Source organism: Pistacia vera, unplaced genomic scaffold, assembly GCF_008641045.1.
Source record: "Pistacia vera cultivar Batoury unplaced genomic scaffold, PisVer_v2 Contig530, whole genome shotgun sequence".
Classification (NCBI taxonomy): Eukaryota; Viridiplantae; Streptophyta; class Magnoliopsida; order Sapindales; family Anacardiaceae; genus Pistacia; species Pistacia vera.
In genome coordinates, this window is record NW_022196369.1 from 255078 (window position 1) to 271197 (window position 16120).

At 31.3% G+C, this 16120-nt stretch overlaps 2 protein-coding genes and 1 long non-coding RNA gene across 3 annotated transcripts; all 3 read right to left on the reverse strand.

Moving 5' to 3' along the window:
- Nucleotides 1-2806: 2806 nt before the first annotated feature.
- Nucleotides 2807-6307, reverse strand: LOC116107252 (disease resistance protein RPM1-like). Its single transcript, XM_031393547.1, has 2 exons — nt 3489-6307; nt 2807-2850 (listed from the first exon to the last, which is right to left on the reverse strand). Exon 1 carries the CDS (start codon nt 6305-6307, stop codon nt 4895-4897), a length of 1413 nt encoding a protein of 470 aa, XP_031249407.1. The 3' UTR covers nt 2807-2850; nt 3489-4894.
- On the reverse strand, nt 3861-4811 carry LOC116107250 (disease resistance protein RPM1-like). The gene has a single exon (XM_031393546.1). It carries the CDS (start codon nt 4809-4811, stop codon nt 3861-3863), a length of 951 nt encoding a protein of 316 aa, XP_031249406.1.
- A 2583-nt stretch (nt 6308-8890) lies between the features above and the next one.
- Nucleotides 8891-11887, reverse strand: LOC116107243. The gene is made up of 3 exons (XR_004124422.1): nt 11554-11887; nt 9847-10069; nt 8891-8978 (listed from the first exon to the last, which is right to left on the reverse strand). It is a non-coding gene; the product is annotated as an uncharacterized LOC116107243 (long non-coding RNA).
- Between the last annotated feature and the right edge of the window lie 4233 nt (nt 11888-16120).

A 16120-nucleotide genomic window follows, 5' to 3' on the forward strand; every position in this document is an offset into this window, starting at 1 on the left:
TAAAATCATGGTAAACTAAAATATCTTGTTCAAAACTACAATGATTTTGTTATGAAATATATAATTGTCAAAATTCATGATAAATAAGCATATCAGTTCAACAATAAATTGAGTTAAATATTGCTTCATAATTATAACTACCAAAAGAGCTAAGTTTAATTGATTACCTTTGCGAAAACAGCAGAAAACTGGCACCTTCAAAATTTTCTCAGCACCCAAAGAATTCAAACTATTATCGTTGTTTAACTTAGAAATATAGTTTTCAGGACTGAATTGGTTGAACTTGTAAGGAAAAGTATTTTTTTCTCTTAGTTGTAAACACTGGTGTAAAATGACTTATTAATTAGTAATTAAAAAACTTTTAGAAGATGTATTATAGTTAAACCCTTTTAATTTGTCTTGATTACCTGATTCCATCATTGCAGAAGGCAAAAGTGCCTTGAAGATGTTCACTTTTGCACTGTCAAGGCACTTTGAAAGCCCAGTTGAGCTTGATGCTTAACCTATAATCCAATGGCTAGATTAAAATAATATGGGAAATTATCGTCCATTTTCAAAGATTTTTCAAAAAAATAAATTAATAAATAAACTAATCTTTTGACTTATGCATGGCTTGCACAGGGTGCCACTATACAAAAATGGCCTACGGTAACACTGATAGTAGCACTTTTCCTAAAGTGTTATCGTAACTATCTATAGTACACTTGATTTTAATGTTACGATAACAATTTTTATATGTAACACTTTAACTTTTTGTAACACATTTTTTTATCAATGGTAACTTTTCTTCTTAAATGTTATGGAAAATATATCTACAGTAGCATTTTTAAAGTGTTACAATAAACCTAATAATATAGTAACTTTTTTATAATGTACCAAATAATCAAATACAGTAACATTTTATAATGTTACCATAAACAAAATTATTTACCGAAAACAAAATATTATTCCGCCAATATGAATGAGATTGTTTGTCTCATTTTTATTGTTTAGGGGTCAAATTTACTATTTGGGTTTACTTGTGTACATCTCATTCATGTAGGGACCAAACAAATGTTTTTACAAATAGTATACAAGGAAGATGGAAGGTTAAATGCAAAGCCAAAAACGTCCACCCATTCTCATCCATTTTCCGGAGACCATCCAACTTCCACCTTCGATGACCATTTTCCTTCTCCAATGCTGGCCGTCATCACGTAACACATTCCTGGATCCAACGACCATTAAGCTTCCTCTATTTGTGACCATTCATCTTCTTGATGACTTTAATTTCTTAGTTTTTTTGGCAACTTCTAGACATCCTAGGGCTGGTCCATACCCCTAAGGTTAGATCCACCTTCCGTAAGCTTGGTTGACTCGAAATCTCGCTTGAAAAACCATTTCACTGTCTTGACTCTTCACCTTAATCTTTGGTGTGATTTCGTCACTTTTTGGTGTCGTTTCGTCTCCCAAGTGTTGGAGTTGTCCACCACTTCAACAATAAGAGTCACACTATAGCATTCGGGAGTCTCGTTGCTCGGTCAATGGGTAGGGGTGCAGGGGGTAGCGCGTCCCGACCAGTAGGCAATTTGCGTGTATTGAATCATATTGATTTCATTAATTAAAATATGTAACACTTAAAAGTGTTACTAAATCAAAATAAATAACAATTTTATTTTCCAAACTTTAACCGGGAAAAAATTTGTCTACCCGCCAAACAAAATTCCCTGCCCCCTACCTTATCACTCATCTTCTCCAATTCACGCCACCCTCTCACTCATCTTCTCCAATTCACGCCAACTCTTCACCCATCTTCTCCAATTCACGCCACTTTTTCAATTTGCTTCTTAACAAAATTTCAGCTCCAAGCCTTCTTTCTAACACAATTTTCGTTATGTCAAGGAACCCACCCTACACTAAAGCATTTTCAACTCACCAACCTACTCATTAAACAAAATACCCTACTCTAATCATCTTCATTCATAAAAATCTAGTAAAAATCATTGGTTTTATCAAATTTTTAGCTTAAAATCTCCAATACGCACAACCATTGAACCCTAAATGGAAGCCCACATCCTTTAAGAAGCAATCAGTAAAGCTTTGGTTCAGGTGAATCATTTTCTTACATTTTGTCTCTACATTTTTGAGTAAGAGGGAAAGAAACCTGCTCAATGTGAGTAAATTATTAGTGTGATTTTAATAAGATTGAATCATTGTGGTGCTTAATAAGATTGATTTTCTTTTTTGTGTGCTGAAATTTGTTTCTTACATTAAACTAAACTTAGTGCTATGAATCATTGTGGTGCTCTTTTCTGCCTTCTTTTTGGAAAGTAAGTGCTTTTGGAAAGCAAGCTTTTTGCTCTGTGCTTTTGGGAAATCCTACATGTTTAACACAATGCAGTCTTTTGGGATTTTTATAATTATCAAGGACCATCCAACGAATACCAAATAATATCTGAGTTTACTCAACTGATTTATGTGCTTTAGTAGTTGATGTCTCTCTCCTATGAGAAAAAAGAAAAAAGGAAAAAAACAGTTTATGTCTCTCTCAACTAGTATAGTTTTCGGTGTGATCCTATTCATTTTTACCTTCATTGTTCACAAACAACCATAACAACCATTACAACAACATTAGCAAATCAAATCAAATGTATTTTATGCATTACACAATGAAATTGATGAACAACTGCAAGTTAATACTTCCATCTCTACTATCATTATCCAGAGAATACAACAATCACACATTGCCAGTTATCGCTACTAGTACTACATCATTCACAAGAAAGAAGTGTATAAAATCTTAGAATTACCTTGTTTATTCATGTGAAGGACAATTTAATCATTATCTTCTCACAATCCAAGATACATCTCCTGTTAATGATAATAGAAAAAACACAAGCCTTAATTATTTATAGGATAACAAAAAATCATATAATATGTGTTAGAAGTTCATTTCTAAACGATCTATTTATCTATATAATTTTAAATTAGAAAAATGATTACATTTGGCTTGGATCTAACCTAGAAAGTGCAACCACCTGAACTTTCTTCATTAGATCCCGACTAGACATTGCATATATTGCTAAAGGTAAATATAGATATAGATAGGTTGTTAAAATTGAATTATTTTGATAGCAATATTGTTACCTAATATCGCCAAAAAAAATTCGACGACGAGGTTCGCAACTGTTGGTACCGGAGTCGGCAACGGGAACTTAATCAAATAATTAAGGTAATTTAAAAAAAAATTAATATAATAAATTATAAGAGTTCTTTTAATATTTTTATTTAAGTTTACATTTATTATGATAATTAGACTTGTGTATTCATGAAAAAAAATAATTTAGATTTTATAAGTAAATTACAAAATTATATTTTTTCTATTAAGTGAAAAGTCAAAACACACCCTAAATCATTGCCATGAAAAAATTATAAGATTTTTCCTTTTATAGGTTAATAGAAGATATAAAATCAAAATCACATTAAGTCTTATAATTTAAACAAGATACCTGTTGTTCACATATGAGAGGACTCGTTATTTCGCTCCAGTTCTTCAATAAATCGCTCAAAATCCATAGGCAAGACAGATGAGAGATACTTAGTAGTGTAATAAAATAGTTTTCCTTCCATTTTGAAATTGATACGGACTTCCGGTATCTGTTGGGTAACTTTCTTCCACTTCACATCTTTTATCATATAACAAATTTCTTTCAACATAAGATGAAACACAAGAATCCTTAGGTTTCTTAGATGTTCAATTCCATGTGGAATCTCTTTCAATCGAGGGCATGGTCCTATACGCAGATCTTCAAGGTTAGGCATTGCACCTTTGTCTATAATCATGGATTCCACTTCTTTAAAGTCAAAGAGGAACAAAATTTTCAGTTGTGGAAACCAATCTTCTTTGAAATGAAATTGTTATCATGGCATGTGTCCCATAGCCTAAGGTCCAATAAATTAGGCAGGGTTTGAAGGACTCTTATGGGATCATCAGTTAACCCTGACAAGTTCAAACTAATTCTGATTATACATTTAAGTTTAAATATCCAGTCTGGCAGCTTCTTCATATTTCCTGTTAAATAGAGGCGTTGAAGACAATGAGGTGGAGAAGCCATAGATTCTATATCAAGAACTCCGTCTCTACTTGTCGACTGTACAATCAGAGATTCAAGTTTTTCCATATTTGCAATGCAAGCACAAAGATCCTTTCCATTTCCAGTTTTCAGCCTAACTCCAAGCTTTCTCATATGCCTTAGCTTCCTAAGCTCTCTGAGTACTTCAAAGTTAGCTTCCACAAAACCTAGCTTCTGCAAATCCAATAAAAGGCCAAACCCCTTTGGTATTTTTACATATTCATAATTACCACTTCTGTCGAAACGGTACACTAGTAGATAACGCAATTTTTTTAGATTATTGATCTCACTTGGAAGCTCAGTGACAAGAGAATGTTTTAAATTCAAGGTCTTTAGGTTGAGAAGCTTACCGATGGACTTGGGAAGTACTTTTACTTTTGTATTTTTCACACTTAAGTAGTGCAAATGGAACAGGTTTCCCACTCCTTCAGGAAGATACTCTATAGGGCCATTTTCAAAATCTAGCACTTTTATCAGCTTAAAATCCAAAACAAGTCTTGTCATGAAAGAGTTACGCATCCTATCAACATTGAAAACGGAAACAGAACGTATCTTTGAGTTGTTGATGCTCTCGAGAACATTATCAACACTTCCTTGTATTGAAATACGTCGAATTTTGCCAAAGAGATTTGAGTGTTCTTTGTTCACAATATGAGAGAAGCCCAAATATTCGGTCTTTCTAAGGATAATCTCATGCATTAGATCATGGACTCGACAATATCTAGGTCTTCCAATGAAATTCGTCTTTACTACTTGTACCAAGCTTCTGTTAATGAGATCAATCAAGAATTCTTGAGCAACTGTTCAGATGTGCGGCGTTTGGAGTATGGGACAAAGCCTTCAGCAATCCATAGACGGATCAGTCTTGCACAATTGATTGAGTAGCTTTCTGGAAAGAAACCAAAATACAACAAACAAGATTTTAGATGGTGAGGTAGACCATAATAACCTTCTAATAAAACTTTGTTGCAATCTTTTAGATGGGAATTGCTTCCCAACTGTGACCCCAAGTTATCAAGTAACTTTTTCCATTCAAAAGCAACCTTGTTCTTGTTTGAGAGAAGACCACCTACTGCAACAATTGCTAGTGGTAAACCTCCACATTTTTTAAGGATGTCATGAGATATTTTCTCCAAATTGGGGGAACAACACCCCTGAGGACCAAAAGCCTTTCTACAAAAAAGTTCAAATGCCTTATCTGAAGGCAAGGGTTGTAGCCTATGGACATTAACAAAAGGAATCAAATCAACAATGCCCCTGTTTCTGGTTGTGAGAATAATCCTACTGCCTTTGTTGTTCTCAATTAAAGCATACTCTATATATCCCCAAAAATCAGTTTTCCACACGTCATCGAACACAACTATGTAACACTTGTCCTTTAATTGTCTATCCAGTGCGGTGAGCATATCATTCTCTTCCATTTTATCCATCTCTCCATGAGTAAACCCTGTCACACGATCAAATTCTTGTATAGTTTTCCTTAGTATATCCATTTTGGTGCATTCTTTTCCAACCGTGATCCAAGCTTGGCAATCGAAATGCTTCTTCACTGTATCATTCTTATAAATTTTCCCGGCAAGAGTTGTCTTACCAAGACCTCCTTTGCCCACAAGTCCAACCACTGAACGGTTGGATGTTCCACTTACCGCCAAACCAATCAATTGGTCTATAGTAGATTCAATGCCCACAACTTCAGCGTCTTGGATGAAAAAGGAACCAACTTGAGAGTCGTGTGGAACAACATCTCCTTGATCTATGTGCCTCAAGTTATAGTGTTCTGCTCTTCTCTGTATATCAACAAGTGATGATTTGATATCTTTAATCTCAGATGAAATTCCATGACGCACCTTAATTTCATTCATGAAGCAACACATTTTATGAAGAAAAACAGTGAGACCTTTGCCATCATGTTCATGGTGCTTCGCTTCATTAAATATGTACTCATCTATGACGTCTTCAATGTGATAAGCTTCTTCCCTTACTTGTTTTGCCCAAGTACTTACGACACCTCCATTGCTTTCTCCTTCTTCTTCAGCTATTGCCCTTGTATCTGCATCCCTGAGAAAAGATCTGATGATCTCTAATTCTCTTTTGATGCTTTCAACTTCTTTCTTTACACTTCTCAACAACTTGGTTTCTTGGACAAGCAATGAACCCAAGGTTTCTATAGCAAAGTTCACTGTAAACTCTGCCATATCTCCTATCTCACCTTTTTTCTTGTTACTCACTGCATTTGATATGAAAAGTTTCTAAAATTCATGGTAAACTAAAATATCTTGTTCAAAACTACAATGATTTTGTTATGAAATATATAATTGTCAAAATTCATGATAAATAAGCATATCAGTTCAACAATAAATTGAGTTAAAATATTTGCTTCATAAATTATAACTACCAAAGAAGCTAAGTTTAATTGATTACCTTTGCGAAAACAGCAGAAAACTGGCACCTTCAAAATTTTCTCAACAACCAAATAGAATTCAAACTATTATCGGTTGTTTAACTTAGAAATATTAGTTTTCAGGACGTGGGAATTGGTTGGAACTTGTAAGGGAAAATATTTTTTTTCTCTTAGTTGTAAACAGCTGGTGTAAAATAGACTTATTAATTAGTAATTAAAAAACTTTTAGAAGATGTATTAGTAGTTAAACCCTTTAATTTTCTTGATTACTGTATTCCAGTCATTGCAGAAGGCAAAAGTGCCTTGAAGATGTTCAAGATTTGACGGATTATTTAATGACGAAAGATGTGGATGGGGAGAGAAAGTTTGGTACTATGAAAGCCCGTTGAGTGATGCTTAACCTATAATCCAATGGCTAAGATTAAAAATAATATGGGAAATTATCGTCCATTTAAAGATTTTTCAAAAAAAAAATTAATAAATAAACTAAATCTTTTGACTGTATGCATGGCTGCACAAGGCATTTGGTTCATTAGTTTAGTTGATATTTTTTATAATAATATTGAAAAAAAATAAAATGGATGGTTATTACAAGGTATGATTTAAAAGTTAAAAAAAAAACACTCCTTAAGTTTGTTAATTTACTAAACAACCCTATAATAAAATATTAAAATTAATAAAAACACCCTTACCTACCCATTAAATATGGGCAATCGACCATCACCGTTAAAGGATGGCTGGAGTTGCCGTATCGGCGCATGACCAATTGGACATGACGATCGTGCGCCAATATGACAATTTCCAGTCAGATCTATGTGGATCTGACCCACGTTTGATTGTCAATGACGGCCAAAGATATAGTCATCGTTGAAATACGTCGAACATTACGCATTTCTAGCTATGACATTCATTGTAGTTAAAAGTATGAATTTTACTTACATAGCTAACAGTTATATATTTTGCTATAGATAGATTAATAGTAACTAAAAACTTAATTGTTTTTGTCATAAGAATAAAAATTTGTAGCAAAAGCTTTGCCTTATAGCCATGACGAATAGATTGTATAGCTATGTTTGCATTTAGCTACATAAATATAAATTTATAACTAAAAGCTTGAAAATTCCTGTTACAACAATAATACTTGTGGCAAATATATAGACATTTTAGCTACGTAACCAGTGGCGGACCAGGAATTTCACTCGATGGGGGCAAAAAATAAACAAAAAAATTGTGGGGGCAAAATGTCAAAGTCTTATAGGGGGAAAATACAACTAAATATAAATATCTATACAATCTGTAAGGTTTTTAAAGTTTGAGTGGGGGCGTGGTCCCCTCGTCATAAGTAAATCCGCCACTGTACGTAACCATTGAATTCGAGCTAAATAAAAAAATTATTCGACACGTATAAAAAATTGGTAGCTAAATATTAAATTATTTGCTTGAACATATAAAAATCATATTTATATATGAAAAGATATGATATGAACATAATATGTTAATAGCTAAATATTGAAATTGCTTGCTATGAATACTTTAATTTGTAACTAAATATTATAATTATTTGAATGGACAAATAATTTATATCAAGAATATATAATTTATTGCTTCGATTAAAATTAATTGTAACAAATATTACTATAATTAACAAATTTAATAATAATTACAAATTTATAGTAATTTTTATATTAAATAGTAATATGACGTCTTAAAAAAATATATAATATAAAAAATAAACATTAATAAAGTCATTTTCAACCAAATAATTGTCTATTCATAAAATCCTTCATCCTAGTAATTTAAAATGTCATCAACTAATTTTTTTTTTTTTTTAACAAAATATGAATGTTTCAATGTCATAAACACCTTTCTTGCCCATTTAAGAATTTACACAAACCTGCAAATCAAAGTTGAAAAAAAAAAATAATAATATTAATCATATAGACTAATGTAATCATTGTTATCACTTTTATTAATGTAAAGAAAATTGGTTTTCATAGTATATATAAAATTTTCAAATAACTTACAATTTCATCATAAGGGATTTGGTTCTTTGTTGAAGATTCTTGACCTTGAGTTGTAAGCGTCATCATGAAATTCTCTTCCCATCGTCTATTCATCTCCTCCATTTGCCTTTTTACTTCTTCTAATTCTCATTTGCTTCCTCTAGTTGTTTGTACTTGTTTCATACCAGCAAAGATACATATCATCATGAACTTGTTTTATATCATCAAACTAGCCCAATGTTCCTTATCGTAACAGCAAAACCAGACCTTCCACTTTGGTTTTCAAGATCATATGTTTCCTCCAATTATTGTCGAACACGAAAGTGGAGAAAACTGTGAAGTTGCTCTTGGTCCAGATGACACGCATTTAAACTCCCTTCATCATATCCAAAAGCTATACCTTCTCCTATCTTTTTCAATTTGCACCGTAGCATTTCTACACTTCTGCAATTTTCCAGACCTCTGCCAAAACAAACAAATAAATAAATATTGAATATTAACATGATTTTTTTTTTTTTTTTCAGAAGTAGTTGCAAAGAGGTTAAAATAAGAATAGTGAGATTTATCATAGCCTCATTGACACTGCTTGATTCAGCTGCATGTCACAAGAAGTAAATTCATGCTTCTTAGTTCCACAATTCCCCATAAAGCTTCGTGTGCATTTGCAAACTTAATCTATCCACTATTCCAATTAAATTTTCAATACTCATTAAATAGTCACATTGCTCTTTCACAGTTAGGAAAAAGAAACTAATGCCTTGCCTTTACAATTTCCTAAAATCCAAACTTGTAGTGAGATACTACATTACTTTAAGCCTAGTTCAGTTTCTTCATATAAAGCATGGATCCTTTGAAGTGTAGTGAAGACATCAAAATATTACTCACATATGCTTTAAGAAACCATTAAGTAGTTCTTCATCTACTTTCATTCTAATCTCATATTGAATGATAAATACTTGCTTATGGATTCAAAAAATCTTGGTTAGATGTAAAAAGTTACAAAACAAATCAATTAACTTTTTTGTCTCACCGAGATCCTCTTTGGAGCAGATAAAAAGTGGTAAGTGTTATGAAGATCCCTTAACCCCCTCCTAAATCTGAATTATACTTTTCCGATAAATTACAGATAATAATTGATGTAAATGGAAGATTAAGGAAGGAAAAAAATCTTATCAAACATGACACACATATGCCTCAAATCAAAAGCAGTCAGATTTACCCAACCTCCACTAGTAGTCTTATACTTCCAGCAGCAACTACTTAAATCAGAAAATGAAAGAAAAGCGCTAGTAAAATGTAAAGAAATTAGGGTAAAAGAATGATAGTTTACTTTGTAAAGTTTGATAAGAACATTGTCAAGAGATTCCTGAGAATCATAAGGGCAGAGATGACAAAAAGATTTGATCGCCTCAATTGCCTTATCTGATCAAACTGTTTCATCACAACTGCCATGTCTTTCAGAGCACTATTAACTTGGTCCCCATCATTTATAGCAGCCTAGAACATTGAAACTGCCCTGCTTGGATCTTTGTCTACCAACTACATTTAAAGAACTGCAAATAAGAAAGAGAATAAAAGAACAACATATACATAAGAAGTCTTTCGCTGAAGAACTCTAAAGCAATTATCTTACAAAATTATATAGCGGATACTCTTGAACATTTAGTCTATCAGTAATGATTTCACCTAAAGTTTCTACCAAAAAACACATAGGCTTCGTTTGGTTAGATTTTGGGAATACTACTTTTAGTATTCCCAAAAAAGTTAAACAGTAAAATACCCAAAAACTCACAATATTATTCAACTTTATTCAATATTTTTTAAACCTTCTAAATTTTTTTTTTCAATTAAATACCCCTAAATATTTTTAATGTTTTTGTTACGGTGACTCCGGCCACCCTCCGTCGGTGGTGGTCGACTGTCCGTATTTGAGGGTGGATTTGGGGTGTTTTTGTTAACTTTTAATGTTTTATTATAAGGGGTGTTTTGTAAAAAAACAAACATAGGAGGTATTTTAGCAATTTGTAAATCCTACATCGTAATACCCGCCCAATTCAACTTTTTTTTTAACTTTTTTCATAAAACTTTTCCCAAAAACACAAAATTGTGAACCAAACGGAGCCATAGCTCTTTTTATTATTCAACTCACTAAATCATGCAACATATTTCATCCACTATAAAAACCTATTCTCTATACAAAAAAAAAAAAAAAAAAATGCAGAAGACATAAAACTTCACCATTCGTTTACTTTTATTTTCTCTCAATTTTCCCTTAAACCAAAGAAAGAGCTAATTAATATGGGCAACCCTCCTATGCAAAACCCACTTCTACATGAAATTCAAAGATTTTTCTATAATCAATAGGATACAATGTTCTTGAAAAATAGTAATCACACAAAATCTCGTATTCTTTTAATATAATTCAAGAACCAAATTGTTCATCACAAAATTACTCAAATCATCGAGAGCAAGAATTATAACCAAAGAATCAGAAACTGCTTGAAAACACAACAATCATAGAAAAATAAAATAACTCTCTCTAATTTGTTCTAGCACAAAGAAATTCAATACTCCTTCAGTAAATATATCATTCAACCAGTTCTACAGCCCCCTACTTTTCTATCCAAAACTATATATTTCCACAGCAAAAAAAATAAAAAATAAAGGTACATTATTAACTTTGACTTGTTAAAAGTTATCAAAATCTCATAATTTGCTGGTTCAATTATCGAAGGAATTTCATTCTCTTTAGTTCGTTCTAACACTAAAAAGATAAATAAACACCCAAAAAATGTATTAAAGATTCAAACTAATAACTTCTAAATCATAACCATCAAAACTCTTCTCTCAGAGGCATTTCATCAAACACATAAAAAGTTCTTTGCAAACTTCCAAAAATTAACGCAACTCATCACCCAGCTTCCAATTTCCGAATATCTAGCAAAGTCAACATAAACCCACGAAGAATTCGTAACTAAGAAACAACTAAAGAGAGAGGGAAAAAAAGAAATTTTTAGATTTGGAAAGAAATGCATACCTATACAATCGACGAAATTGGGTTCTTTTCTGAGTTTCTTGTCTTTAAATGGAGATGAGTGAAAATTCGAATGTGAATCTAAGATGCGGAAGTAGCTACTTGTGTAGGGTTTAACGAAAAGATGGCTATGAGGTTTATGACAACAAAGAGAAATTTAATTCGATTTTAAGTGGTGCATTTGCAATTTGAATTACAAATTTGGGTGTCAAGAAGCTCGGTGGAATAGAACCTAATTTATGGTAATTTAGATCAAAGGATTAAAACCTAATTGAAAGGAAATAGAAAAACTGACATTTGAAGACTGAATCTTGCCTGGGAATTCTTCCAAAGGTTTTAGTCATTGCTCCTTGTTTTATATTAAACACTTTAAGAAAAAAACCTTACCAAAAAAATAAAAATAAAAGGCGCAATATGAAAATTAAGGAGGGAAAAAATATAATCTTTATCTTATTTGAAGTGTAAATATAATTTTTAATTGAAACAACAACAATAGACTTAACCTAATTAAATAATAATAAGGTTAACCATAACTAAGGTTAAACAATTTATCTTATTAAATTAATCTTATAATTAGTAATGTATATAAATTATTTATCAAATTATTCACATTTAAAAGATAAATTACATAAATTATGATGAAGAAAATTAAATTCTACATATTTAAGATAAATAATTTGAATGATAAATGATGAATAAGATAAATAATCTTTACATAGTGGGGTTGTTACACAAGCCAACCATAGTCTCATGTGATTCACTAAATTCAATTTTTATAAGCAAATTTATATTCTTATTTTAAACAATACGATAATATATTGTGAATTAAATTCCGAGTGGTTTAAATCAATTGCAATTGATACATTGAGAATGATTTATTAAACAATTTATTAAATCATAAGGAGATGAGAGCCACTTAAATCTTACCATTGCTAAGCTCCGTAATGAATTCTTTATTTTTTGTTCATAGAACGAACTTGCAAATTGATCTCCAACTTATTGATTACTGATGTGGAACGTGTAGCAGATGAGTATATAGAACAAGCTGAGCATTAGACACTCAAATGGATAGCCAAAGGGATAGCAATATTTTGTTTTCATTAATTCATATATCTACATTTTTTTTTTAAATTTTATTAATGTGTGGTTATAATAAGTTATTAATTAGTTGAAGAAACGTTTGTATAGGTTCTTAGGAAAATTGAAGCGTTATGTTCGTAATAAAAGTCAACCAGAAGGTTCTACTGCAGAAGGGTACATTATGGAAGAGAGTCTAATATTTTGCTCGGCATATTTAAATTGTATTGAAACTAAACTTGATAAGTTGGAAAAAGTTCTTTTAAGCTAGCTATTGGTTGAAGGTTATAATTTATTATTAACCTTAGCTATGTGATTAATTCACAAGTAATAAAAATATAAGTACTCATGGGATAAATTAGAATATCTATAGCAGCATACTATAAGAATTATAGCAGATTACTTTTCACATTCTTTATTTCGCTACAAATTCAAATAATTTATAGCTAATACACACATATATTAGCTATATATTTAAACTAGTAGCTAATAATGATACTATAATATTGTTACTACCATGAAAATAAAATTTGTATAGCTAAATACCTTAATTAGCTATAAATTTCAATATTTTATAGCTAATTCATAAATAATAGCTATATAGTTAAACTCGTAACCGATAATGATACTATATGCCATGTAAATTAAATGTTTATAGCTAAATACATTAATTAGCTACATTATTGAACCATAACTAATATATTGTAGCTAGATGACTAGTTATTGCCACGATTTTAATAAGTTAAAGCAAGAGATGAATATTAGCTTCGAGGGAGGAAATCTTATCACTAAAATTATTTCAATTAGCTATAAATATTGACTTTTGTAGCTGTAAATATGTATTTGCTACAGTTTTCCTTTCTGCAGCTAATTTTCGTAGCTATATGTCTATAATGTTGTAGTGATACTAGTTACGGTCAAAGATCTGGTTGTCAACGGCCAGATATTTGGCCATAAATCTGGTCAGAAAAAGACTAGATTGGTGCACTACCGGCCAGATCCAGCCGGTAGTGCGTCATTATACCAGATTCTGGCCATTTTCTGACGGTGGTGGCCGAAATCTAGCAAGTGTGGGTTGGTGGAGGTGTTTTTGTCAATTTCTAAACTTTTTTTGGATGTTTAGTTAAATTAATAAACCTAGGGGGTTTAACAATAATTGAATAAAATATAATAGTATTTTCAGAATATGAAACAAATGTGTATTTTAGATAGGATAAGAATATGATAGGAAAAAAATTGGAAAACAAATGCACCTGTGTTTGTTTCATTATTTCACCACTATGTTGTCCCTATTCCAAATATAAATGCACATTTGTTTCCCTATTTTTAAAATCATATCCTCAATTAAGAAACTTTTTTAAACCCCCTAGGTTTGTTAATTGACAAAAACACCCCCACCCACCCATAGTTGCCAAATTCCGGCAACCACCGTCGGTGGTGGCCGAAATCTTTCACAACGGTGCATTACCAGTTGGAACTATCTTGTAATGCGCCGATCTGGTATTTTCTAGCCAGATCCGTGGTGGATCTAGCCGAAACGGCTAGATCGGCGCACGATTGGCCAGATCCTGTCGATCGTCTATCGTAACGCCAAATTTTGGCTGTGGTGGCCAGAATCTGGCAACTATGGATGGGTGGGGCTGTTTTTGTCATTTTACAAAAAAAATTATATATTGGGGTGTTTAGTTAAATTAACAAACTTAGGAGTTTTGTTTTTGTTAATTTTTAAATTTTACCTTGTAAAATCATCCAACTCTACCTACCAATAATATTCCGAAAATACTATTCCAAATAACCAAACAAACACACCTAAAAAAATATGTTGATTTAAATAATTGATTTGATTGTTATAAGTATAAAAATTCAAATACATGTTGCTCAATTGACGTAAAACATGTGTACTTAATTTGTGCGGTGTATCTTGGTGAAGACTAATAGTGTCTAAGACCATCTCTAACCCATTGTACCAAATTGGTGCAAGTTTCACATCAAATTGATGTGATTTTTGGTGTAAAACACTATTGCATCTCCAACCCATTGCACCAAATATTACACCAAAATGAATATTTTTTAGAATATTCTCTTTTTTTCTTTTATTGTAATAACCAATAATTAATCTATTTCACTCATTATATATTATATATATATATATATATATATAGATATATATATATATATATATAATATATTATAAAATTTAATATCTTATTAATTAAAGGATTATGAATGATATTTTTATTAAATAATAATTACTTTGAAAATTATACTAATTTAATAAAATTAAGTATTTATTTAATCAAATAAACATTACAATTAATATAGAAAAACACTACATCTAATATAAAATGATAAAAAAAAAAAAGACAACAACAACACAAAAGTAAAATTCCATATTGATAGTAATTTAATTTTCTAAATTAGTATATTCTTCCCACAAATGATCAATTAATGCATTTCAAAAACATGGTGAGCCTATGTATTGTTGATTTGTCTATGTCGAGCAAGAAAATTTTGAAATCGAATATTTTCATCTACGACAATTTCAACTTCGGGAGTTGACGCTTCCATCTGTTCTTTTAATTTTAGTGTTTTTAAATTTGTGTTAATTTTTATTTTGAGTTATTGTAGTTTAGTATTTGTATTGAATAAAGTTTTATTTTTAATTTTTCATCATTTTTTGAATTATATCATTATTATGAATTTATTATATAAATATTAATATAAATAACAATCAAATTTGGTGTAACATTTAATAATCAAATTAACTTAACAAAATTAAAAAAAAAAAAATTAATGGTGCTACAGTGCCACCCTAATTTGGTGTGGAGCTACAGTGCTGCACCAAATTTGGCGTGGCACTGTAGCTCCACATCCATTTGGCGCAGAAAATAGCGGTGGGTTGGACTTCAAATTTGCGTCATTTTGGTGTTTTTACACCAAAATGACGTATTAGATTCTCCTTTCCTGAATAGAGACTCTACAAGACAAGTGATGCTGGAGAAAAGAGATTTTCATTAAGCCCTTCTTAGTTAAAGTGTGACAGTGACAAATCTGAAAGAGCCCCCACGTGAAAAAGCCTGGAGTGTTTTGTTGTGCCTAAAAAGTCACACTGATGTCAGCTTAATAAGTGCCTAAAAGATAAAATATACTAACTGTCAAGCAAGCTCATACCGCTTCAGAGATATTTTATACCAACCCTATCTCATTTTAAGATAAGGTCGGATGAGAGCTCTCTATGTGTCAAGGCAACTTGCAAAAACACTTATTATATTGATCTCAAAGGTGTATAAATTGGCACCTATCTTCACGAAAAAGAGAGGCTGGCCAGATGAGAGCTAGACAAATATTTGAGCTTCATTATTTCTCTCTTTAAGTAAAGTATTTCTTCATCTTTGTATGTCTTATAGGCAATATCATAGAAATATTCAGAGAATAATAAAATAACAGTGAATACAGAATTTGCTTTAAGCATCCGAACAGGGGTGGATCCAAC